This window comes from Ictalurus furcatus, chromosome 5 (assembly GCF_023375685.1).
Source record: "Ictalurus furcatus strain D&B chromosome 5, Billie_1.0, whole genome shotgun sequence".
Taxonomy (NCBI): domain Eukaryota; kingdom Metazoa; phylum Chordata; class Actinopteri; order Siluriformes; family Ictaluridae; genus Ictalurus; species Ictalurus furcatus.
Window position 1 is genome coordinate 16,308,178 of NC_071259.1, and position 26,957 is coordinate 16,335,134.

At 40.3% G+C, this 26,957-nt stretch overlaps 2 protein-coding genes across 2 annotated transcripts; one reads left to right on the forward strand and one right to left on the reverse strand.

The window, feature by feature from the left end:
• Positions 1-613: 613 nt before the first annotated feature.
• On the forward strand, positions 614-6,358 carry srrd (SRR1 domain containing). Its single transcript, XM_053624891.1, has 7 exons — positions 614-995; positions 1,799-1,839; positions 1,975-2,132; positions 2,221-2,319; positions 3,193-3,344; positions 3,700-3,745; positions 6,161-6,358. Exons 1-7 carry the CDS (start codon positions 838-840, stop codon positions 6,356-6,358), a joined length of 852 nt encoding a protein of 283 aa, XP_053480866.1. The 5' UTR covers positions 614-837.
• On the reverse strand, positions 5,886-25,031 carry si:ch211-166a6.5 (clustered mitochondria protein homolog). The gene is made up of 26 exons (XM_053624879.1): positions 24,650-25,031; positions 20,550-20,653; positions 19,891-20,062; positions 17,348-17,479; positions 16,958-17,112; positions 16,602-16,756; positions 16,405-16,527; positions 14,724-14,853; positions 14,522-14,614; positions 13,694-14,379; positions 13,268-13,341; positions 12,984-13,088; positions 12,796-12,896; positions 12,440-12,592; positions 12,237-12,299; positions 11,908-12,143; positions 11,716-11,800; positions 8,535-8,688; positions 8,319-8,458; positions 8,127-8,207; positions 7,878-8,003; positions 7,656-7,765; positions 7,425-7,518; positions 7,124-7,252; positions 6,966-7,039; positions 5,886-6,881 (listed from the first exon to the last, which is right to left on the reverse strand). Exons 1-26 carry the CDS (start codon positions 24,693-24,695, stop codon positions 6,464-6,466), a joined length of 3,939 nt encoding a protein of 1,312 aa, XP_053480854.1. The 5' UTR covers positions 24,696-25,031; the 3' UTR covers positions 5,886-6,463.
• Positions 25,032-26,957: the final 1,926 nt, after the last annotated feature.

Consider the following 26,957-nt stretch of genomic DNA (forward strand, 5'->3'; position numbering starts at 1 on the left):
TCACGTGATGAACGAACGACTCGAATCCGAAGACTCAAGAGGTGAACTAATCATTTCTATTTCCAGGGAACAGACGTGACAAAAGAAAGAAGACTCGGATCGGGAGGTGAGGTGAACTAACAGATCTTTCTCATAATTCGGCCTTGGCTGCATTAGCCTATAGTTTATTTTATAGTTTATTAAGTACTAATTGTGTTGGGGAATTTAACATGTAACATTTTAATTATATTCTGCTGAAATGAACGAAATAACTCGAAAAAGGATTCGTTCATTTTGCTGAACGGGATTCAAAGATCCAAGTCAGTAAAATGATCCGAACTTCCCACTACTACAGGTGAGGAATGTTCCGAGCGCCACCTGGTGGACTGTGAGACTCGGGCCATGTCAACTCTTACTTCGTAGGGGAAGTTTGTTTATTTACATTTTCCATTCTACATTAAAAAGGTCCAGGACTGCTTGGGGACTTACAACCACGCACCTGTAGATGGTACCATGACGCGCAAAAAATTACACATAAAATCATGTGGACGCTGTGCGTAAGAGGAAAAAATTGTTCATTTATAGCTCATTCATTTGTAGCTCAGAGTGCAATAATAGCATTTATTTGTGTGAAGTCTTTACGTTATATAAACGTCGAAGCTAGGAACTATATTTAAAAAAAAAAGTGTAGGTCGGAACGATTAAAATGTAACACCACAGCCAGGCAAGCATGGGAGATGGAATGTGGTTTCTACACCGATTAGTCTACGCGCTTTGGCAGCATGATTTATAACGTTGTTCAGACTCGCAGGAGAAAATAATACAGAATGTTGATGGACAGTCGCGCTCGATGAGTGCATGGAGTTAATGGCGGAAATGGCGGACAGCAGTGAGTGGCAGTCTGTACGGCGCGGCAGAGGAGGAGCCCGCAAAGGAAAACTGTCTCAGTTGGAAAAGACACAAGCCCCCGAGTCTGTGGACCGTGAACGGGACAAACGCAGAATAACAGAGGCGATGTAAGAAAAGAAAGAACAGTAAAAGGCTCAGTTCCAGTTAGTGATCGGTTAGCTTATGTGCACCAGGTATATTCGTTGACGCGATTTGTTTATAAACCCTTTCTTTGACCTTCCCTTAAATAAAGCTCTGTCTGTGTGTGTGTGTGTGTGTGTGTGAGAGAGTGAGTGAGTGAGAGAGCATGACAGGACATGACTGGTGCACTCTTCCTTATTGAATGTACTGTATGTGCTCCGGTATATTAGGAAACTTAGCAGAATAAATGGATAAGACACTTTTAAATGACGCATAGACACAGCAGGCACTATAACATGAATGCAGGGATGCTACTGTATTTGACACATTTATGGTTCAGATTTGTAATTAATAAACATTTAACAACATTTTACGAAATGCAAAGTGACTAACTGAAAAGTGTGCTGGATACTTTCTTCTACATCTATTTTACAACTTATTTAGAATTTCAAGAAGTTAAAAACAAAAGACGGGCGTATCATAAAGCTCCTCAGAGGATATGCAGGCACTGGTGGCAGTTATGAGGACAAAGGGTGGGCATACACATTATTCGATGCTTAATTTTATATAACATTTTCTCATCAGATCCCCCCCCCCCCCATTAATATCTTAACTTCCACCATTTTACCTGTGGTGTACAAAAATACCTTAAAGACAAAAGCTAGCTAGCGTTCATATATGAGAACTTTTGAGCTCTGCTGTTGAAAAGACATCAGCCTGTAGGCAGAATCCTCATACTTTTAGGGTTTAGATGTTGGGCTGTGTACATTTACTTCTCTTGCTCTTGCAGCAATGAGCTGAAGTGTGAAGACTTCTGGCCAGAATGGAAAGGTGATTGAGTTTCACATACACATTTCATACAAGTCCCAAAGAGACAGTCAGCGAATGTCTGATGTCTTCTGTACATTATCAATAAATTGTTACATGTCTTCTGTCCTGTCTCACTTGTCTCATGTTTTGTCTTAGAGATCTTGTCTGGCTGCCTGGCTGAGACTGTAGATAAAACAGTGGAAGGAACTGATTGCATTATGGAGTGTATATGTTATGGCCTGGGCAACTTCTCCTCCTGTGTGTCTGCTAGATATCAGCTTGCCATGTTGCTGCTGCTGTTGGAGGCATTGCAGGTGAGTCTGCTATCAATTCTGTAAACTAAATTTTTATTTTAAATAGAAATGAAAAGCTAATGGTAAACCTTAATTTCCTGTCTATCAGATTCCTGTTGGCTGGTGTAGCCTGTATGACCCTGTGTTTACAGTGTCAGAATGTGAAACCCTCAGAGAGTTGGGCTTTGCTGTGCTGATTGAAAATGAGGTATATGATAACACACCCAGCAACATAGCCTTTTGCAGTGGTACCTGTTTAAGATTACTGACAAAACCTAATACTGCTTTAGGATTGGACTAGAATTGTCTTTTAAGAAGAGATTTTATTGTTTTAAAAGGGGGGGGGGGGACTCTGGAACGTTAAGGAGATGCAGGCACTGTATTACATTTATTCATTTAGCCGACGCTTTTACTCAAAGCAACTTACAAATGAGGAAATAAAAGCAAAGTGATATGTCAAGCGGAGAACAATACAAGTAGTGCTATCATGCAAGATTTATAATTGAGTTCTACAGAAGCAAAGTGCGCAGAGTAGATGTGTAAGAGCCAGAGTAAATGGATTTTTTTTTTATTTTTAAATAATGTAGGGTTGGCATTTTAGGGGTTAGTTAAGTGCTCACGGAAGAGGTGGGTCTTTAGCTGTTTTTTGAAAATAGTAACAGATTCTGTGGTCCAGATTGAGGTTGGAAGTTCATTCCACCACTGAGGGACAGTTAGTTTGAAGGTTCTGGAAAGGGACCTTGAGCCACATTGAGTAGGGACTACGAAGTGTTGGTCACCCATATAAGTTGGTTAGCCCAAAGGCCAGTTGGACAAAGGAAGAAAGTATTTTTCCAAGCAACTCCTCCTCCATGTTCGGCTCAACAATAGTCTAAACACTGTGATATGAAGATGTCATTACCTGCCAAAATGATGTAATTACTAGACTAGAGCTCCAGGTGTCGTTAGCTTCTATTTGGGCCAGGTCTAGTTTTTGAATGTGCAGTGAAAATTTGGACCAAGTATAAGCTTTGTCTGTTTTTAAAAACGTATGCCCCTTTACACTATGACACATTGTTCTAAAGCAAGTTTCTTTTGTCAGGAAGGGAAGCGAGCAGTATGCCACCCCACCCTCTTCTACTTGATGCATTGTGGAAAAGCTCTGTACAACAATCTGTTGTGGAAAAACTGGAGTCCTCAGATCCTGCCAAAGGTCACCATTATTGGCAACAGTTTTCTTGGCATTCAGGAGAGGTATGTGGCACTTACCCACCAGCCAAATTCAGAGATTGAATGTATAGCAAGCCCAGAAATGAATCATTTTGTACACTAGCAGCCAGTCAGCAGACAACGCCAGCATCTTGGAACAGTGATACTTTTTGTAGATTAGCTCAAATATTTTCTTATTTTAAGACTGACACCATATTGCAAACACATCAGTCACATAAACAAGAAAAGATGGTAACGAGACAATATTTAAACACGTTTAGTATGGTCTGATTTATTCTTCAAAGTGACATGAAGTAAGAGATTCTTAATGTTAAATTCTTAAAAAACTATATTTGAATGCCTCAAAATGTACTGTTTTAATCATTTGTATGTTTTCTAGGATGCTTCAGAGGGAGCTTGAAAGAGACTACAGTTTTCTTTCAGATGTATCCTTAAAAGTTTTGGGTAGATGGACAAATTATACCACTGCAGGGGTGTGAAATGCTAGGGGGTTTGGGGGCATGCTCCCTAGAAAATATATATAATTATTTTTTTATAAATAAATAAAGCACTTAAACACTCATTTCTAATGACTTTTGGGAATCGATTGTACTAATTAGTGTGGTTGTAAGAGGGTATTTGCAGTGACAGAAGGTTGAGACTACTCAGACTGGGGAAGGGAGATTTAGTCACAAGCTCTTTTAATACTTTTCATTGTTTAAATCTTCGTAAAACACAGACAGACGTAAAGGGTGACCAATAGCATTGATTTATGAAAAAAATAAATAATAAAAATGACAAAATATGGAGATAGGAATTCTGATGTATGTCACTGAATGAAGCTCAAGTTATTCATTAGTATTACTCCAAACAGAGAATTGTTCATTTAAAACACTAGCTACTATAATCATTAAGAACAGATGCTAGTTAATGTAGCTAGCCACAGTACATGTTGAGACGTGGGGCCATCCTGTGAGGACTGCTGTTTCTATGAGTATGAGTTGGAGGTACTGCTCTGAGTTATATATACCTGTATATTAGAGCTGCAACAACTAATCGATGATAATCGATTATGAAAATCGTTGTCAATGAATTTCATTATTGATTGGTTGGTCTGCACAGGGTGTGTTTACTCATTACGTTACTTCTGTTCTGAAAACACACATCAGAGAGTAAATACTAAAGTTGTGTCCCAGATGACGTACTATACACTTACACTATGCACTCAACCGTCTAGTGTATGAATTTTAGAAAGGTAGTATCGTCTCAAATGGAACACTAGTGGGTTTTTTTACTAACCGGTAGTATAAGTCGATGTATACGTTTCTAGTCGGTGGCACATGACGTCATACGCACGTAATATGATGCCGCTAGCTTTAGCAGAGACCCTGAGTCAGTGACTTTCTTCAGTTTACTGTTTCAGTGTTACCTTTTACTACCAACATGACCTCAGTCACCATCAGAGGCGTAATCATCAAGTGACTGAGGAAGAAAGTGTGCGACCTCCAAGTCCTCTAAGGCAGGGGGGCATTTTATATTAAACACCATGAAGAAGCATGACAGTGATGCACAAGCACAAAGGTATATTTGTATCCAAAATGCTCCACTTTGTACAAGGGGTTGGAAACTGGGGCTTAAAAAGTTTAATTTAATTTTATGGTCATTATATGTTGTATTTGATGCAGCTTCACTGCCTTACCAAGGGGATGTTTTCCAGAATCATGACGGAAAATAGTCTCCAACTCATAGCTCACACTATGGCACCCCGTCCCAAATATCCAACACAGTGTGATGTGAACTAGCTGGCCAATTGGTAGCTCTCCATACAACTTACAAGTTCGTCCTCCTCAGTCTTTTCTACTCCTATAATCTGCTGTTCATCCTCCTCTGTCCTCTTAAAATATTATAGGATGCTCATGTGTTTAAATATTTTGAGTAACATTACCATTAAATTGTTCATGGATATGTAGCAATGACTACACACAAATTTTGGTGTGCTTGCAATCTTGTGCATATGACATTTGTTTCATAGACTAATTATTTCGACAACAAAATTGTCAATCAAAACCAGCAAACAATCATTAGCAATTACATGGGCTGAAATGGCTACAATATCCTACCTCAAATACAAAGTGGTAAATCTTTCATCTATACGTTAGCGTGCTCAAGAGCATCTGCATGCGGTTTTATTCCCCGCAGATGGTCACGCAATATTAGTCATCTCCAAATGAATTCATTCTGCTTTCATTGTTTATTAGACGCCAGCTCTCAAATACATACCAGGTTTTGCTTGTTACCTTGCAGTGACAGACACTTTGCTCTCTTCTAGCTTAGGAACAGGTAAACGGTTCAGCAAGCCCTAGCTACTTGAGACTGACCTCTGCGCTTATTATAGCGCAAGTTCGTTTTATTGAATTACTTTTCTAAAAGTTGCAGAATTCATTAATTTGGAGACTGTCCAACTAAGAAATCCTCAGAGACAGGCAGCTAATGCAAACTAAAATTTGAGCTTAGAAAAAAGTGGGGGGGATAGGGAACCCCCCCCGATTCCTATGCCCATGTACCACAGGGACTACAACACAAAAACAGGTTTAAACTGTTCTTTATTTTGGAAACCATATATAGTCAGCTGAACACTTAGTAAACTTAATACATTTAATAAAAGAAGCACATTTAAAGAATGGTGTTTATTTGCAAATGTCATCAGGATCGTGATAAAATGTCCATAATAAAGAAAAAACCGTGAGTGAAGTTGTGGAGATATGAAATTAGTTGTTGCAGTTGTGTAATATACTTAGACAGTAGGGACATGTTTGTGCTTGCCCTTTTAAGCTGCAGCCCTTAACAATGTTGTGATTAAGGTAACAAATGTGTGTGAGGAGACAAGCCTGCCCTGCTCACAGCGTTTCCTAGACGTGTTTAATGATACCGCCCTAATCCGGTTTCCTCTACACAAGCTTCATCAACTCCCAAAATCAATCTGGGATGAGCCTTCAGAGCCCCAGTATGAGTACTGCCAAGATCTGGAGATCATCCAGAGAGTCAAAGAACCAAAATAAAGCTAATAAGTGTGCTTAAAACGTGTGTGTGTGTGTGTCCCTCCCCCACAAAGTTATCAGTCTTTGTCTCTGACTGTCTGTTTGCAATCTCTGACCATGTAGATGTCAATTCTTTGGGGTCTCTTTCTCCACAAGCATTACTTCATCAACAGCGTTGCATTCTCCATTTGCTAAAGCTGGTTCGGTGTTGGTTGCTGTAATGATCTCTTCTGACTGTGATTGACTCTTTGTTGAAAGTATGGATGATTTACCATCTTCATCAGGTGCAGTTGTTGCACAATCTCCATTTTGTATGCGAGACTCAAATTCCCCATTCATTTGGGAATGGTCAGGTCTTTCTTCCAGAGTATCTGTGTTTTCTGGCTGAATCTTGGCATTTCCATCAATCACCTCTTCACTCTGCTTCTCACTGGATGCAGCTTCCTCAACAACATTGACTTCACTGGAGTTTGCTTTAGCATTCTCCACTTCCTCACAAGCTCTTCTCTGTTTCAATTTCTCTTTGAATTCCAGCAGCCTCATGCTGAAATAGTATCAATGAGTTAAGAGCAGCCCAGTCTGGGCTATGTAACAGCCATTCACATCAAGTCTTTGAAGTCTGCCTTACCTGTATGAAGTCTTCAGGATGCCATTTACAAGAGCTACCTGCTCCTGGGTAGTCTCGAGAGAGGGAACCAGATTCTGAATAAAGATGGTTAATAGATCATTACACAGAACTGACAAACAGCACATTGTCAGTGAATTTTTCTGCGATCTCATACATACCTCAGGTGTGCTCAAGTCTGTGAGCTCTGCCCCTCCCTGTCGTATGGACCGTTCCACACGCACTGCTTGCTGGGTGACAGCATTCAAGAAGTCCGAACTGCACTTAGTCTGCGGGTGATTGTCACCACACTAGACACACAACAAACACCATAAAGTCATACTGTAATGTTAAATTCTTATGCACAGTTTTGCTGTGCCATAACAAAAATGTGTTTTAGGAGGGGTTCCACAAAATTCCTTCTACTCAGTTCAAAGTTTTCCAGTTTGAGAGCCCAAAATGCACAAAACCATGACATCTCACCTGCTTCTCAAAGATGTTGTGCGCTTCCTTCTCTTGAGCCATGGCTCCTCTGTAATCTCCTGCTACACACATCCTCTGAGCCAAGAGGTGGTGACTGTAGAGAGACATTTTTTATTTTTTATTTTAATCTTAAACCTGACAGTCTGAGTCACTGCCAATCCTAAATTATTAGTTTTAGCTTTATGCCAATCATATTTATTAGCTCTGGCTTGATAACATAGTTTATCTTACTTTAGGGCAGTCGTAAGGTCCATGGCACCTCTGAAAGAAATATTGAGTCTCAGTGCGTTCTGTAGATACTGCAGGGACTGTTCCCCCTGCAATATTAAGCCCAAAGAACTCTGGAAGAGAGATTGTGTCATATGGTTTAACTGTGATGCTCGCATGATTAATGGACAGGGATGTTAAGGTATAAAGTAAATGGTTATCTATTGGAATGGGTGCTTTACTCACATCCAGTACTGCCGTATATGGATGATCCTCCCCATGTACTGTTAGCATAAGCAATTTAGCTCTATACAGACACCGCAAGGCCAAAGCAGTCTCTCCTCCAGCAAACACATACACTGCCAACAAAGCCTAGAGACAGCACAAAAGCTGTTTTATGACTAATCATACCTTTTCCATATTGCATACACATATACAGCACAATGCTTTTTGTATACATTTCAAATGAGTGTTTCCATATATTATATAACTTACATATTGTTGAATGGTATTTGGGTGGTCAAAGCCCAGCACCCTCTCACTGATGACTACCACCTTCATTTGTACACTGCGAGCCTTAAATGAGATTAATATTATTAAATGTAAGCAAGTAAGATAGGTAAGCAAGTCATTTTTATCGTTACTTCAAGCTGGAAAACACACTGGTGATATAGCACAAATGTCTACCTCAGCAGGGTTGCCCTGAACATAAGCCATTTTAGCCAGTAAACTGAGACAGTGGCAGGCCTCAGGATGTAAACTGTCACAAACACGGCCGAACAGGTATGCTGCTTCTTTCAACTGCTCATATGCCTGCTCCAGCAACCCTGTCAAAGAACTGCCTTTAATAACCAATAACAATTTTAATATTACACTAAACAGAAAATATTGTTAAATGCAAACCTTTCTGAAGGCTGTTTTGGGCTGCACCAAAGGACCGCATAGCATCAGTTGCTGGCATGGTGATATGTTTGACCACAGGCAGAAAGTTGAGCACATCATCTGGAGAAATTGGGGCTTTGCTATGGTTGTTGAGGATATAATCTCTGAGCCGAAGCTACGGGATACAAACATACAAAAACATGACATTAAGCTGCTGCTAGATGTCCTTGAGCACAGAATACAATAATATACAATTAAACATTATTATTAACTTTAGACTGTCAATTCTAAACTAGTGCTGCCATGATAGCACTATGGAACTTCTGTAATCATATAGCCTGTCTTTCCATTTGCATGACTTAAGAGATAGTTTGACACAATAATAAAAGCTAGCGATACTCAGGTCTGTGACTTTTTTTTTTTCCTCTCTAATTGTTAATACTACAATTACCATTAATAATGATAATAAAATCTTCCATATTTTTCATATATTATAGTGGCACTGATCAGGTCCCTAGGCAAATGTGCCTGCTTAAAAATCGTATGTTCCTGCAGTGATGGCAGAGCTGTGCAAAATTCTATTTGGTTGTAAAATCTTCAAAATAGACACACTAACCTTGGTGCACCTATGGTGCACAAAATGTACCATACAAGAAGAATGAATAGCAGCATTGAATGCTGTCACATAATATTATGCCCTTGGTTGTTCAAATAAGCAGCTTTCAGATTCTTCTTAGCACTATTCCTTGTTAAGTATATACAGTCACATGAAAAATGAAGCACAGCCCATGGAAATTGTTGCCATTTTTGACATATTGACCTTTGCAAGACTACAGTTTGCCAAGGAGCATATAGGCAAAGATCAGGCCTTTTGGAACCATGTGCTCTGGACAGATGAATCAAAGATAGAGTTGTTTGGCCACAGTAACAGCAGACATGTTTGGCACAGACCAAAGACAGCTTTTCAGGAAAAGCACCTCATACCAACTGTGAAGCACGGTGGTGGAAATGTTACGTTTTGGGGTTGCTTCACTGCCTCGGGGACTGGACAGCTTGCATTCATTGATTCAACTATGAATTCTTCATAATATCAAAAGAGTGCTTGAAGGTAATGTGAGGCCATCTATCCGAAAGTTGAACCGAAAGTGGACCTTTCAACAGGATAATGATCCTAAGCACACTCACAAATCCATCAAGGACTGGCTCAAAAAGAAGAAATGGAGGTTTATGGAATGGCCTAGTCAAAGCCTGGATTTGAATCCCATTGAAATGATGTGGGGGGATTTGAAACGGGCAGTACATGCAAGAAAACCCTCAAACATCTTGCAACTGAAAGAATATTGCATGGAGGAGTGGTCTAAATTAATGCAAGCCAATGTCAGAGACTGGTGGACAATTATGCAAAACGACTACAAGAAGTTATTTCTGCTGAAGGGGGCAGTACTAGCTTCTGAGGCCAAGGGTGTACATACTTTTTCACAGAATACATCACCTCAATTGATATTTATGTTGAATAAATTATTGAAAAAGCTACTGTCCCTGTTTTTTGTTCAAGTATATCAACTTTATTAATAGGCACTGTTTCAAAAAATTATCAAACGTTTGCTTGTCCAAATGTGTCAAAAAAAGCTAACCGTTTCCATGGGGTGTACTTATTTTTTCACATGACCATACACACACAAAAGTTTCCATACATAGGGGAAATTAATACTTTTAACAAAATGTATTCAAACATTTTTCATACTTGTATTTTTTTACAAATAGCCTTTAAGAATGCATTGAAATCATTCTCATGGCTGGATCAAGAAGCTGTCGCAAGGCTGTGATGGACTTTAACAGGAAACATGGCAAGCACATCACACACACACACCAAACTGGGAGCCAAAGTTGGGAGAGATGACTGTGTTTACAAGGAAATGGCAATCATGTAGAGCAGTGGTTCTTAACCTTTTGAGTGGTACACTTGTGTGTGTGTGTGTGTGTGTGTGTGTGTGTATATATATATATAAAATTTTTGTTAACTAACACACTAATAGTCACCTTTGTGAATAGTACACTGGTAATACTGGTTAGTAGGAAGTCAGCGCTATTTATGTTGATTCTTTGTTCCCCCTGGTTTTGGGTTAGTTAGGGAGTGAGGGAAGAAAGTGTATTTTTGTTTTCTTTTCTTGCAGGATAGTTAATTAGTTTCTTTGTGTACAGTTAGAGGGCATTTTGTTCATTATTTTGGCCTGGTCGGTTTCTGATGTTTAAACAACTATATATTCAAAAGTTGAGTGTGTGTGTATATATATATATATATTATTTTTTTTATTATTATTTTTTAAACAAAGCAAACGCAATCCTGGTCTCGCCAACCCTGTAGAGAGATGTGTATGTAGTGTAGATGTAGTGCACGTGGCGGCCCGACCTAGATCGGGTCATAAAAGAGTTTTTCAATGCCATGTCAACCAGTCAAGTTCTCAGTATTCTGAGTGCACGGATATCCAAAAGTCCGTCAGTGGCTTCTCCGTGAATCTAGTCAATCAATCGTTTTAATCATAACCCCCAGGCTAAGAACCGCTGATGTAGAGGATGTTTTGTAAATAAAGTTACATTTTGCTAAAAAAGTGTTCAATTACCCCATCTATGGAGACTTTTGGGACACCCTGTAAATTTTGTGGAGTAATAAAGCATGTAGTAATACTGTTAGCTTTTGCAACCTTGTAACAAGCTTCTTGGCTTTTCCCCACAACATATTTTCTGCAATTTCTAGATCTGTGGAAATAACCAACAATGCCAAGATCTGACTGTACAAATGTCCTAACAATGCTGTCTAGCTTAATATAAACCTCACGACTAGTAAATTAATCTAATCTAATTAATTTAATACACCTGGCTTTCTTATAACTACCTACCTTGCAGGGGTTTTTTTTAACTTGGTCATTAACCATATGTAAACCAAATATGATCAAAGACTTAAGTAATGCAAAGGGTCTTTTAGATACAGTGGAGATTTACCAGGGACATACTGATGTATTGTATTTGCACTGAAATAGTTGTAAATGTGATATATATGATATTAGGATAGTGGACAATACTAGTAGTTTCAAGCCCAAAACAAGGTCTTGAACTGACTTTGGCTTATTGGCATGTAATTACTTGGGACTTTATATGTAATACTAAGGCTAGTTTATTTACACATAATGGATGTCTGTAGTACCTGTATGCCAGTCTTCAAGCAGATCTCTCGTAATAAGGATAGCTTCTGTAACCCATACTGCTCAACCAGCTGGTCAATATTTGATCTGCAAACATTTCATGACTTTGTTTACATAGGAGTACTGGGGACACGACAACATAAAAATGCATAAGATAAGAAAACGGCAATATGAAAAAAAATGTTCTCTCTCACCCAAGTCCCTCTTTAAGACCATAGGTCTCTAGAGCATCCTGGCATATGTGGGTCCATAGTTCATTTCCAGTGAGCAAGCTCCATGCAGTATTATCAGCACTTCCTCCACCTTTATGACCACGTCTCCTGGAGCGTTTTTTAGACTCCTCACTGTTTGAAGCAGGGCTAAAGTGAGGCACCAATAAGCAGCAGAAGAAGTGACTTGCAGCTGCTGACAGGCTAGATAGCTCCACTCCCTTAAAAATTAGAAGACAAAAAGTTATACATTTCAATGTTCTATTTTGAAATGTATATGTGGTGTTTGTGTCAATTAAGAAACAACGCAATACCTGTATGTAGCCATTGAAGATCCTTCGAGCACAGCGTACTACAATCTCTCCATAAGCCAATCTCTAATAGACAGGAGCAAAAAATTAATGAAGATGCAATATAAGGCAATGTAATGCAGTAAATATTTATTCTACCAAACTAAGATTTTGTTTTTTTGGGTTTGTTTGTTTTGTTAAATTTATGAGCACTGACAGTTTCTTACAGTGATGTGCCTCAGTTGCTCCTTGTGATCCGACTGATTGATGGAGGATATCAAGTGACCCAAATAACGGAGATTTATGCCTTTCTTATGTAGGGCTTGTCGTAGTGTAGCTCCATCTATGGGCATCTCATTGCAGTGTAGACAGTCATCCATCTACCAATCAGCCCACACAATGGTATTAATATTCAAGAATGAGCGCAGATCAATACAACATACAAACTGCAGAGCATGTGTCTGGAAAGGGCTCATGCATCATTAGAATGAAAACCTGCAGCCACACTACAGATGAGCAATTTATAAAAAGGTTTAAAAACAAAAACCTGAACATCAAAAAAAATGAACATCATGACACTAACAAATGCTGGTATCTGATCATTGACAATGAAAGCAGCAGCTTCTCTTAGTAATCTCTCCTGTAATTCCACAGCAGCACGCTCTGATTTGGGAAACTGCACACCTGCAGAGACAGAAAAGAGATATTTTAATGTTTGGTAGCCTATTTTATGTGCAAGAAGGTGGTTTTGTTGTGGAATGATGTACTTGCCTGGAGAGAAGACATTAGGGTTAAAGCGCATCTCAAAGATGATGTCACTGATAGAGCCGACATCTTTGCAGGCTTCTCTCACTGCTTCTGTGCCTCGAGAATCACCTGTTATTTACAATCTTATTCAATGCATACCCATGTCTGAACTGAATAAGATGCAAAGACTGAGATATTACTTTTATTACTATTATTATTATTATTATTATTATTAATAGTAGTAGTAGTCGTCGTCGTCGTCTCCATTTACTGTACCACGAATTTTAAACCCAATTTTGCATTCTTACCCGATTTTACACAATCCTCCATGCCGCCGCTCTCCTCCATCTTTTCTCTCACAAGCTTTGTAAACTCAGTATGCCTGAAGTAACAAGAGAAAATAAGCATAATAATGATAATAGACCACATAGACTAACATAATTTATGACAAACCCATAAGATGGAACAACAAAATCCATAAAATATGTTATTGTACATACACCTAACACAAACACAATATCAATGGGTTACTGATCGGAAGGTCAAGGGTTCAAGCCCCAGCGCTGCCAAGCTGCCACCGTTGGGCCCTTAAGCAAGGCCCTTAACCATCTCTGCTCCAGGGGCACTGTATCATGGCTGACCCTGCGCTCTGACCCCAACTTCCTGGCATGCTGGGGTATGCGAAGAAAAGTATTTCACTGTGCTGTGACCAATAAAGACTCATCGATGCTTACTTGTGCTGCACGAAAGCCTTGACTAGCTCTGGCCGTAGACGGCACAGTCCATGAGGGAAACGCCTGGGAAGGCTGCAGTCTTTCACCTCTTCTTCACCTTCTGCCACGTAGAAGTTGGCATCAGCAGGGGCTGTACGGAAAACATCAAGTATGTAATAACGGCCATCTGCTCCCAACAGTCCCTGAGCATCCATGGAGGTGAACAGCGCCACCTGATAGCCAGTGGGGCCCACTACTGCATTCCTCTGCAGGCCAAGGGCCTTGGCTGACTGAGCTAGCAGCTGCAAGAGCTTCCTTCGTGCTGGGTTCTCTAAAGGCCCAGTATTGAGGCTATACAGGAGGCCAGTAGAGACCCCAGACTGATCCTGAGACTGAAGGCCGGGTGCCAGACCTTGGGCACAAAGACGAAGGCCTCGGTAGTCGGTTAGAGCAGTAGGGAGAGTGTGAAGCGCTTGTAGGTCTCCATCTAAATCACTGTAGGCCTGTATGGCTTGTAGTTCAAGTCTCTGTGCTGCCCTTCGACCACGTTCGCCACCCAACCAATCTTCTCCAGGTCCACCAATGTTCATAAACAGGCCACCCCACAGGAAAGCTGGGGCTTCATTAGAGCCATTAATCGGATCAACAAAGCCATCAATCACTCTTTCAGCAGCCTGGGCCACAGCCCATGCAAAGGCACTATTGACCTGTAGGGATAAAAAAAATTTAAAAATTTTTTTAAAAAAGGGCCAAGGTGTTAGACAGGTAGGTTGAGTATAGTATATGTAAATGTGTGCTGATTTAAAGGAACTGATTGTATGAACTCATTGGCTTTTAAAGGGTGTAGACCTGTAGTAAGGCTTTTTCTCTTTGGAGTCTCTCTTCTAAGGTGGTCTGTGGTAGATCTCTAGCCGTCTGCATTTCCTCATTCCAGTCTGGAGCCTGTACACACACAGCGAGCAACAATGTATAGATGATTGGATCTGATGGATAGAACAGACATGCATTTTGGAAATAATTGGGGAAAAGAGACAGATTGAAGGGCAAATACCTGAGTGTTAAAGCCCTGCTCCAAACCAAGTCTACAGCTATTGGTTTTGTGAGAATAGAGAGCCGAACCTCCCAACCAGCTCATAGTACGGTAAGGGGTGGACATAAACTCTTCTGTCGACAGAGTAGGCCTAAGGTAGAAAGATACACATACACATTTAATCTCATTCACCGTTTTTCAGTTCTGCTTTGGAAACAACACAATGCAACAATTTTTCAAGAAAAAGGAATAAGGAAAAACATTTACAAAATTACTTTGGGATATAGTGAGTTTGGAATCAGACCCCTTCACTGTTTAATTTTATTTTATTGTAATTTAAAATACATTTCATTTTTTTTGCCATTAATCTGCAATAATTTATTCTGGCAAACCAAAACATGTTTTTAGAAAATTGTTGCAAGTTTATTAAAAATCAAATGTCTCGTTTAGATAAATTATTCAGACCCTGGTCTTAGGTACTCCAAATTAAGCTCTGGGAGCATCCTGTTTGTTTATCTTGAGATGTCTTTAAACCTTGACTGGAGTCCACCTGTGGCAAATTCAATTGATTAGACATGATTTAAAAAAAAGGCACACACCAGTGTGTACAAGTTTCCACAATTCACAGTGCATGTCCGACCAAAAACCAAGCCAAGAAGTCCAAGATAGACTTCCGCAGTCATAAGTCTTTTTGCAATGCAGAGTTATCTCATTACAATGGCACCTGTCAAGGCTGGGATAAATAAGGCAGCAAGTGAACAGTCAGTTCTTCAAGTTGCGTGTTGGAAGCAGGAAAAAAGGGCAAGCATAAGGATCTGAGTGACACTGACAAGGGACAAATTGAGAGGAGTAGAAGACTGGGTCACAACATTTACAAAATTATAAGTCTTATGGGGTGTTCCTGGTATACAGTGGGTAGTACCTGCTAAAAGTGGTCCATTGAAGGACAGCTGGTGAACTGGTGACAGGGTCTTGGGCACCCAAGGCTCAGTGATGCACGAGGGGAGCAAAGGCTAGCCTGTCTGATCTGATCCCACAGAAGAGCTACTGTAGCATGAATAGCTGAAAACATTAATGCTGGTTATGATAGAAAAGTGTCACACAGTGACAGCTTGCTACAGACCAGTCAGATTGCCCATGCTGACCTCTGTCCACAGCCAGAACTGTGTGGCATCAGAAGTGGACCATGAAGCAATGGAAGGAGGTGGCCTGGTCTGATTAATCAGGTTTTTTTTATACATCATGTGGACGGCCAGCTTACCTGGGTAAGAGATGGCACCAGGATGCATTATGGGAAGAAGACAAGATGGCGGAGGCAGTGTGATGCTCTTTCTGCTAGGAAACCTTGGGTCCTGGCATTCATGTGGAAGGAGGCCAAGGAGGCCCACAATCCTGACCGAATTAGATAGCTAGCTGATGTTAGCTGCATACTTGTCTACTGTCAGCCAAGTCAAACTAATAGTGATAGGTTTATTTTATTTCATATTAATGAAATCAAAACATTCTCCATTTATCCGGGGGGGGGGTTGGGGGGGTGACATTTTTGCATGATAACACTGTACTTTGGCAGGTCTGTAGGTGTATTAAGTGTTTTAAATAAATCCTACATTTGAACTGGTATAATATAATCATACAGATGGTCAAAGGGACATCTATAGCCAAGTAATGAGCATACTAAGAGTTTTGTACATTTATGGATTACCTGTGTCGGAGTGTACTGAAGTTATGCTTAAACTGTGGACTGAGTTGAGACAGAAGGTCAGTCAGGCAATGACACACTGGAGTGGACGAGGCAGGACGTGGGTCAAAAACATTCACAGTCGACCTGAAATAAAATAGACAAACAGTGAGAAGGAGTGTAGCTGACTAGGGTGAAGTTAGGGTTAACCCTGCCCTCACCTGTTCTGGTAGAACCCTCGAGGAGATGATGTAATGTCATAGTGCTTTCCCTCCAGTGTTTGGACGCTAATGTACAGATAGTCACCCTGCAGTTTCCTGGAGCCAGGTGGGGGGTTCCAAGAGCTAAGTGACAGATCCAGCAGGCAATTGGGAACCTATCATGAAGGGCATCAATATCATTGTCATCTGTGCAATATACATTCACTTTAACTCAAACCTAGTGTGTAAGAGTGTACAAACTACATAGGTTTCATTTTTGCTGCTGGAATACATCTGTGAGAGAGATAGAGATATATATATTATACACACACACACACGAGATTTGGTGTGTGCATGCGTGTGTGCGCTCCATGTACCTCAGGGTATGTGCTACTGGGCAATAAGGTGGCCAGAGGGGGGCGTTCTGTAGCCCCAGGTAGGATGTAATCAGGAGGTAAAGGAGTTTCGCTTGTCTGATCAGTCTTATTGTTCGCTCTCTTTCCCTTTGATGAGTGACTAATAGAAGGGACATCTGAAACACAAACACACAGACACACATTTAACAATGCTAAATGGACTACAGCACAGTTAATTTTGATAAACCAGTATGTAGTTAACAGGAGATCCAGTACATATTGCATCAATTTGCAACAATGTGCTCATTTCCATAGAGCTTGCATGCATGCATCTGGAGGTATGGAGATGCACTGGGAACATCAAGGTTATAAGAATTTACTGTAGAAAAATACAACCCATTTTCCTCTTACCGGCTGTGTGTGTGAGTGCATTTAGTATACTGGGGGATCTGCCCTCTCTCAAGGCATCCTGGGGACTAGGAGCACTCAGCAGCTCCTGCACACGAGCCAGATGAGCTTGAGCCGACCGGGGAGAGTAGGGCTCTGGAACACATACACACAGAAAAGCAGATGTGAAAGGTTAGGTCAGGACAGGCACCATCAAGTTGTAAGATTTACACACCCTTTAATGACACCATAATGATAACTGCTGTTACATGAATGTAGGTGTGGCTATTATTCACTGAAATTCAGTTCTTTCCCTACAGTCACGCATGGCTCCAAACATGATTTGTGAACTGCATTTGACAACTATGAGTCAAATTTGCTTTTTCTTTCATGTAAGTAGATCATTGATTGTGGGATTAGATTACGGTCATCATACTTTAAGTGAAAAGCTTGATTTCAAATACTCATTCAAATGAGTAAACAGCACGGAGATTGTCACACTTATCAAAGTGTGACAATGCGTGATGTACACTCGCCATCCACTTTATTAGAAACACCTGTACACCTGCACATCATGCAGTTATCTAAATCAACCAATCATGTGGGAGCAGCACAATGCAAAAAATCATGCGGATACAGGTAAGATACACTTAATGTTCACATCAAACATCAGAATGAAGAAAATGTGTGATCTCTGTGGCATTGATAGAGGCATGTAGGGCTGCAACTAACGATTATTTTTATAATCAATTAATCTGACGATTATTTCTTTGGTTAATTTGGATTAAATGTGGATTCTATGTGGGTTAACATTACATTTTGAAAACAAAAAAAACAACTGATTGTCCACAAGCTTTAAAGCATAAGTTAAATCACTATATTAAAAATGCTTTAAAAAATAAATAAAATAATGAAAAAAGAAAAACAAAAGCATAAACTAAGTGTTAACTGGTAAGAGGTTAAATGTTCTGCAGTAACACATTCACTCATCTGAACACAGTAACATGTTCTTTTATTCTGTAAATGTATGACGCATCTTTACATTTATATACAATTACATGTTACAATCCCATTACAGTTACTGCTCTCATAAAAATAAAAAAAATAAAAAGAATTACTTTTGTTTATATATATATATATATATATATATCATCAAACAACATATTTAATCAAAATGAATATTTTAATCAGAGTTATTATTTTTTGATTGACGCACATGTGTGGACTCACGCTCATTCAGTGAAGTTTAATGGAGACTCACTTGCTGTCAGGACGAGTCTTTATGTAAAATGGAAATACTGGCATGAATTTCTAACGTTTACAGATATAAAGGTCATTTTATATATTATATAGATATAAAAATGTCATTTCTGCACTGAAGAAAACATGTCTGGAACACATTAAACAGCACACACATCTGTTGCGGCATCGAACACGACAAGCCACGTTAATACATTTACGAGTTTGTTTGAAGAGCTTAATACAAAACGTTCTCATGTTTTGGACTACCTGGATCGTGCACTTTTCCCACAGCAGCAGCTGACTCCGTCACATCTGCTGTTTTTCAGATGTGTTTTATTCACGGAAATGTTTCACCATTGTGAAGCGACGTCACTGACCCATCTAATTCATAATGAAATTCGTTGTCGATTATTTTAATTATTGATTACTATTGATTTTAATCGATTAGTTCTTGCAGCCCTAGTGGCATGGTTGTTGGTATCAGATGGCCTGATTTGAATATTTCAGAAACTGCTAATCTCCTGGGAATTTCACACACACAAGTCTCTAGAGATTACACAGGATGGTATGAAAAAATAAAAGCATTGCGCGACAGTTCTGTGGGTGGACACACCTTGTTGATGAGAGGCCAGAGGAAAATGGCCAGATTGATTTGAGCTATATAAAATAAAATAACTTATAGTCACTCTTTACAACTGTCATGTGTAACTGATGTGTTGTGCATTCTGAGATGCTTTTCTGCTCACCACGGTTGTAAAGAGTGATTATTTGAGTTACTGTCAGCTCAAAACGGTCTGGTCATTCTCCTCTGATCTCTTTCATCAACAAGGTGTTTCAGGCCCTCTGCACAACAGATATTTTTTGCTTCCCCCCGCCTCACCATTCTCTGTAAACTCTAGAGGCTACTGTGTGTGAAATTCCCAGGAAATCAGCAGCTCATGAAATACTCAAACCAGCCCATCTTGCACAAACTACCTTGCCACTTGCCAACCTCTGTTAAAGTCGCAGAGATCATACTTTTTCTTCGTTCTGATGGTTGATGTGAATATTAAGTGAAGCTCTTGACCTGTATCTGCATGATTTTATGCATTGTGCTGATGCCACATGATGAGAACACTGTTTCAGCATTAGTGAGAGTGCTAATTCTGAACACACTGTGTTTTGCAGGTGTATGCAAGATCATCTGAGCCTGTATCACAGGCAATTGTTGCAGCGAGTTTATATGCACTGCCTTTCAAATGAAAGCAATGGCCAATTTTACTGAAAATGATTCACAAAAGAAAAATAATCCATCATGGGCCATGCTGATGGAATTGACTACTTGCCTTCTATTAATCTGAGTGTAACTCCTTTTTTGAAGCCTTTGACACTCTGGAGCTCAGCAAAGGGGTCTAGGCTTGCACCAGACAAAGAGAGAGCAAGGGATGTTCGAGGAGCCACTTCTTCTCTATTAAGAATTGTTATTATTGCATCCTGGACCAGACAGAACCCAGGAACCTGCACAGACAATCACATAGTAGTGTCCAAAATTTCAAAAGGACCTGTTTTTCTTTCTGCAGTTAATTCTTTTACCTTTTTTTTTTAAATGCGTTTCTCAAACAAGATTACTGATCTCTAATACACTTCCAATAAATAAATTTTCACAGAAAGCATTGAAAAGTACTGTAGAATGTACTGTACTAATTTATACTATTAGAAGACCATTAAAGTACTACAACGTTCAAGTATCAACGTGGGGGGGAGACTCAAGTTGCATATTTCAATATATTTCAAAGATCAGCCAACAATTTCCCAAAACAGTGTTTTAGATAGTGTATTTTGAGTAATAAGTAGTGTCTAAGCTGTGATTTAAGTAAGTGTAATGGATATGAACATTATATATGAACACTGTATTTATTCAACTACTTGATGGGATGAAACTACTGGGATGGCAATAACAAATATCTTGTTTGTCTCAGGATATCTCTCTGACACACAGTCTCACCGTTAGCTCAAAAGCATCCACTCCTGCCCCTTGGATCTTCACAGTATATGAGCCATCATCCTCCTTCCCCAATCCTCCAGATCGTTTTCCATTGGCTGAATTATCTGTAGAGTGAAATAACGGACATGACTACACTTGTCACATTTGGGCACATTTAAGGTACCGTATATTCATATTAAAAAGTGGGACATTTGCAATAATTTCCACAAATGTCTCATTTATTTTTTTTCATTCCTGTGTGAGCATTAAAAGACAATCTTTCCCAACTGGAAATCAACCCATCGGCGCTAGATCAGATACATATCTGCTAAGTGGCAGTGGAGCTGTGATGAGAATGGTCATGCTGGAATTCACACTTAATAGTGCATGTGCATATCACTGTGACCTCATCCAGAGAGGTGCCAAGGTGGAAGTTTCTAACTGACTCATATCCAATGACACAAATGTGAATAATCAAAACAGAAAAGTTGTATCCAAGGAAAATAAGCCTTGTCTTGTCAATTCAGTCTTAAAATGTGCTTCCACCTATCACATACAATCAAAATTACACGAGACAAATTACACAAACCTTTAAAGCAGATGACTGTACTGAAAAAAACGAAGACTTAGCAAGTGAAAATATCTTGAATATAGTCAAATGTATCTATTATTTCTAAGATTGATATAAACTAAATATATGACTAATAAACAATATCTTTATTAAATATTAAGCTGATTATTAAATTATTAAAAACAGGCTGAACAATCCAATATTTGATTTAAAATAATCTCATAAGAAATTTGTTAAATTTGCCCATATTCAATTTGCTTTTGCTTGATAATTAAAAAAATATATTTTTACTGTATAAAGTAATATTTTATATTAATATCATTGTCATGCAGCCATAATTTCCGTTTCTTCTTTCCACCTCATATACACCTCGTAGCTATCTGCAGTACAGTTTGTGATAATGGTCAGAGTTACAGGTACACTGTCCTCCAAAACTGGTGATAGGCTCCTATCATCTAGAATTTCTTCACAGCTGTGGTGAGTGCATTATACATTTTGGAGTCATTTCAGAACACTGTGGCTACTACCTTGAGCTGTGTTCTTTTGTTAGCTTGCTAGCTTTTTATCCATCACACCTGACTTGTCCATGAGTTAGCTACAACCTATTATGTTGTTAAGTACGGCACTCACCTCTCAATCCCTCTCTAGGTGCAGCTTCCCTTAGCTCTTAGTTTTTTCACATGTAGCAACTTGCAGCCCTAATACAGGCGGCTAGCCTAGCTAGACTTATATAGCATATAGCCCTTGCTATATGATGCCTGTTCACCACTAACACATACACAAGTTGGGTTTCCCTCCATCTTTCTTGTATCTTCCCTTGAACAGGTCACAATTCACCAGTAAGAAGCTTGATTCATTGAGAATGCTAGCTATGCTGTCACCCTAATATGTGGGAGATATTACTGTGCTCACCCCACAAATTCAGGCAGGTTACTTTGCACAGTAACCAAGCCTGTTGAGGATGCTAGGACCACTGACTGCAGCTGCATTGGTAGTTTCCTGGAGTCTGCTAGAACTATCAGAAGTATGTTATCAGACTGTGTTTAGACCTCAAATACCACAGACAAAGATGCACCTTTGTCTCAAAGAGAGTAACATGCTCTAGAAGCACAGCTTTTCTCATGACAGGGGGCCGCTTTTGAGAGGTGCCCCACTGGAGAGAGATAGTTACAACAGACGCCTCCCTCACCAGCTGGGATGTCACAGGGACACAGGGGCTGTGTGGGGTGTAAAATCAGAACATCAAATAGCTGGACAGTATCAAGTCCTCAAATTTCTTTTAACTGTTTGGAGACGTTGGGCTCTGTGGTCAATGTAATGGCAATCATATATATCAAGCACTAAGGCAACACAAGGTCGGATAGCTCCCTCTGCCTTGCACGACAGCTCCTCAGGTGGGTAACACATTTGGTTAGCCTCACTAACAGTAACTCACCTACTGGGACTTCACAATGTTGCAGTGAACAAACTGTCATGTCAGTGCATATACCAGACGCAAAGTGGCATCTGCACCCAGAAGTGGTGTGCCATATCAACTTCTTGTTAACTGTGGCTCTCACTGGCAAATCCAGAAACCCCACTGGGACAGGACGCACAGGTCCACGACTGGCCTCTCTGTCTACTGTACAAGCAAGTGTAGCAGGCAACCTTTCTGATGTGACCTAGTCCTCATCCAGGTGAACCCTGGTTCACGTGCACTGATGAAAACATGGTTTTATGATGGTCTGCACCAAAATGATGTGAAAGGGACATCAAAGCATTCATAACAGCAGTAAGGTCAGTTTTATTTTCAACATAAATTTTTCCATTCTAATATCATTTGAATGTGTTGTGGAAGTTGTTGCTGCCCAATCAGCACAGAAGGATGCATAGGCTATGACATGCCAGCATTGTCGCATTAATGACAAAAATATAAGATATAACAAAGAAGAAGAGGACGTATTTATTTTTTGAGCACATGTAGATCAATGCATATAACTCTTTTCCATCAGATGATGGATGGCTTTAAATATACCCGTATGAGTGCATGCATTAGTAATATTAGCACATTATTAGTTAATTGGTTAATTACCTGCAGAGGTAAAACAACAAATACCAATTGCCCATCAAAGCAAACCTTGCCAATTACTATCAAAAACACATATATGCAAAAAATTTGGTGTGTTTCAAAATCACAGCAGTATGAAACCAACGAAAAATATATGTCAACAAAGAAAAAAAAAAGAGAAAAAAAAGGACATCTGGTGCAAACTACTGTGAACAAGCCGTGTGCAAACAGCCAGAATACAATTTATTGCACTGCCCTGCATGCGAGTCTCTCAGTGTTAATGGTTCTGCTTTAAGCTTCATTTTAAATCTCTCAGAAAAATAAAACAAGACCCAGCTTGATTTTGTGTAAGCTTGCCTGTTAGCAAATCTGCCTATAGGAAAGAAGAAACCGTCACATTTGATCACAAAGACCCCCGGGGCATCTAAGCTTGGTTGTGGAGCAGAAATTACTCTCTGGTGATTATTGGCTAGGGATTGTCAGGTTGAAATTGGTCCAAGAACTGGAGAATCATTCAAATACACAGGATACAGAAGTACAGGCCCTTCTCTTCAATACGTTTTCTAACAAGGCTACACGCTTGAATTTGTAAAGCATTTTGGCTCCATGCCAATATGATCTCCATTAAGGTAGTAGTAAAAGTGGCATGTTGAAAGGACGTTTATGACCGTGGTAGATTCACCCCCCCCAAACAAGAAATCCTTAATAAATTATAACAAGGTGGTTTATACTTCCATTATCTCTCAGCAGCAGTGAGTCACAACCTGTGTCCTGAAGGGCCCCTGCACATTTTGTTGTTTTGAGTGTCAAAAAAGGGGGCTAACTAATCAGATCATTAATAAGTCCTCCCTTAGTCGAGATTAGTTGGGTTGGCTACACGAGTTTCGCAGAAATAAGAAAATGCCATCCCTAGAGTTGAGGCAATAACCACAGAGCCAGTATGTGGCCACTAGTTATATTGTTGTGTAGACGTTCATGATGAGCAAGGAACAAATAAGATATCTTGCAAATACAACACTGTCCTGCTCATCAGTAGATGATGCAACAGCACCACTGCCACTCCATGTCTCAAACTTGCTTACTGGTTCCAGGTGGGTGTGTTAAAGCAGGGAAAGCCCAGGAGTGTGTGACTTGTTCATTCGCGAGAACAGGAACTTTGGGATCCAACCAGCAGAGAGGATATAGAGTGCAGCCAAGCTCAATAACCGTGCACCGTCTGTTTTATTCATATTACTCTTTTTTTTTTTTTGAAAAAAAAGAAAGAAAGAAAGAAAGAAGGTAGTTTTGGGTATTAAAGAGGCACAGATTTCTGAACAGCTTTAAATCAAATGTTTCCCCACAGAAGCACTTTTACATTCAACAGTATAAAAGTCCAGGAATGGGGAGGAATGAGCAAAGAGGGGGAGTGGGGGAGTAGGAAAAAAAGGGGAAATGTTAGTTGTCTTGCACGGAAGTTAGAGATGGAAAACAGGGCCGTCAAACAAACTCCAAGGCTGTTCTTACCCATCTGTCTCTGCTCTCCGCTTCCTTTTTTTGCCGAGTCTCTCATTCTGCCCTTTGGTCTGTTTTCCTCTCACTTTGTCTTGTCGAGTTAATTCGGAAGCGTTAACCTTCTTCCTCCAGTCCTTGTTCCTAGAGTGGCTGTGCGCGAGCTGTCAGGTGTGAATGTGCTTAAACTTTTTCACTTTTTAAAAAAGGATTTTCCGTCAGTCACGCCCTCTTATTTTACTCGCTGGCGTTTGGCCAATATGCCCCCCTTCTTATTCCCTCCCTCCGCCACTGGACTCGCCTCAACCAGGCATGTCTGACTGGGTGTTTGACTGGGTGTGTCCTCTCGCTCTTCCACACACATCTGCCTGAGAAAGCGTTCAATTGAATTGAAACAGAAAGAGAGCGTCCCCTCCCCCACCCCCTCTATCGCTATCTCTCTCTCGCCCTCAGGGGAAGGTGGGAACCTGTGCGTTTTTGCCTGTATAACTACTGCAGTGTTGTTTTTTTACGTTCAGAAAAAAAAATCTATTTCACGCTCTTACATTACATGAGTATCGAGTACTAAGCCTTGAGCTTTGTCTGAAGCTTTACAGCAGGGCATGTGAAGAATGCATGTGTATATGTACACTAGGAATGACCGAGTCTTTCACACACTTAACCAGTCCTGAAAACGGGATATGCAGTGGATTCTTTGAATTCTGGTGAGGAAAAAAAAATGTGTCACAATGATGGAATGATAAGGATTAGGACACGACCAGGGCCTCAACTTGCACTTCCAGGTGCAGCCCTCCAAGTTAAGTTTAACTGCATAGCTCATTTGCTAGATTTGCTGGAAAACATCACATGGATAAATATCACATCAGTAAGGCAATTACAGTGCATCCGGAAAGCATTCACAGTGCTTCACATTTCCCACATTTTGTTATGTTATAGCCTTATTCCAAAATGGATTCAGTTGATTATTTTCCTCAAAATTCTACAAACAATACCCCATAATGACAACATGAAAGAAGTTTGTTTGAAATCTTTGCAAATTTATTAAAAATAAAAAACAAAACAAGCACATGTACATAAGTATTCACAGCCTTTGCTCAATACTTTGTTGAAGCACCTTTGGCACCAATTACAGCCTCAAGTCTTTTTGAGTATTATGCTCCAAGCTTGGCACACCTATTTTTGGGCAGTTTCTCCCATTCTTTTTTGCAAGACCTCTCAAGCTCCATCAGGTTGGATGGGGAGCGTTGGTGCACAGCCATTTTCAGATCTCTCCAGAGATGTTCATTCGGGTTCAAGTCTGGGCTCTGGCTGGGCCACTCAAGGACATTCACAGAGTTGTCCTGTAGCCACTCCTTTGTTATCTTGGCTGTGTGCTTAGGGTCGTTGCCCTCTTGGAAGATAAACCTTCACCCCAGTCTGAGGTCCAGAGCGCTCTTGAGCAGGTTTTCATCAAGGATGTCTCTGTACATTGCTGCATTCATCTTTTCCTCGATCCTGACTAGTCTCCCAGTTCCTGCCGCTGAAAAACATCCCCACAGCATGATGCTGCCACCACCATGCTTCACTGTAGGGATGGTATTGGCCAGGTGATGAGTGGTGCCTGGTTTCCTCCAGACATGACGCTTACCATTCAGGCCAAAGTGTTCAATCTTTGGTCTGAGAGTCCTTCAGGTGCCTTTTGGCAAACTCCAGGCAGGCTGTCATGTGCCTTTTACTGAGGAGTGGCTTCCGTCTGGCCACTCTACCATACAGGCCTGATTGGTGGAGTGCTGCAGAGATGGTTGTTCTTCTGGAAGGTTCTCCTCTCTCCACAGAGACATGCTGGAGCTCTGTCAGAGTGACCATCGGGTTTTTGGTCACCTCCCTGACTAAGGCCCTTCTCCCCCGATCGCTCAGTTTGGCCGGGCGGCCAGCTCTAGAAAGAGTCCTGCTGGTTCCAGACTTCTTCCATTTACGGATGATGGAGGCCACTGTGCTCATTGGGACCTTCAATGCTGCAGATACAGTCCTGTCTCGGAGGTCTACAGACAATTCCTTGAACTTCATGGCTTGGTTTGAGCTCTGACATGCATTGTTAACTGTGGGACCTTATATAGACAGGTGTGTGCCTTTCCAAATCATGTCCAATCAACTGAATTTACCACAGGTGGACTCCAGTCAAGTTGTAGAAACATCTCAAGGATGATCAGTGGAAACAGGATGCACCTGAGCTCAATTTTGAGTGTCATGGCAAAGGCTGTGAATACTTTTGTACATGTTTTTTTTTTTTTTTAATAAATTTGCAAAGATTTCAAACAAACTTCTTTCACGTTGTCATTATGGG

What these genes read in the sequence shown, in the direction of transcription:
- si:ch211-166a6.5 (XM_053624879.1), bottom strand. Translation starts at nt 24,695, where the DNA reads ATGAGAGACTCGGCAAAAAAAGGAAGCGGAGAGCAGAGACAGATGG. An exon ending in CCCTAATGTCTTCTCTCCAG is followed by an intron (nt 12,897 to 12,983) that starts GCAAGTACATCA and finishes CTGTCTCTGCAG; the next exon opens with GTGTGCAGTTTCCCAAATCA. An exon ending in GGTCTTAAAGAGGGACTTGG is followed by an intron (nt 11,801 to 11,907) that starts GTGAGAGAGAAC and finishes AAATGTTTGCAG; the next exon opens with ATCAAATATTGACCAGCTGG.
- srrd (XM_053624891.1), top strand. Translation starts at nt 838, where the DNA reads ATGGAGTTAATGGCGGAAATGGCGGACAGCAGTGAGTGGCAGTCTGTA. An exon ending in TGCTGTTGGAGGCATTGCAG is followed by an intron (nt 2,133 to 2,220) that starts GTGAGTCTGCTA and finishes CCTGTCTATCAG; the next exon opens with ATTCCTGTTGGCTGGTGTAG. An exon ending in TTTCTTGGCATTCAGGAGAG is followed by an intron (nt 3,345 to 3,699) that starts GTATGTGGCACT and finishes TATGTTTTCTAG; the next exon opens with GATGCTTCAGAGGGAGCTTG.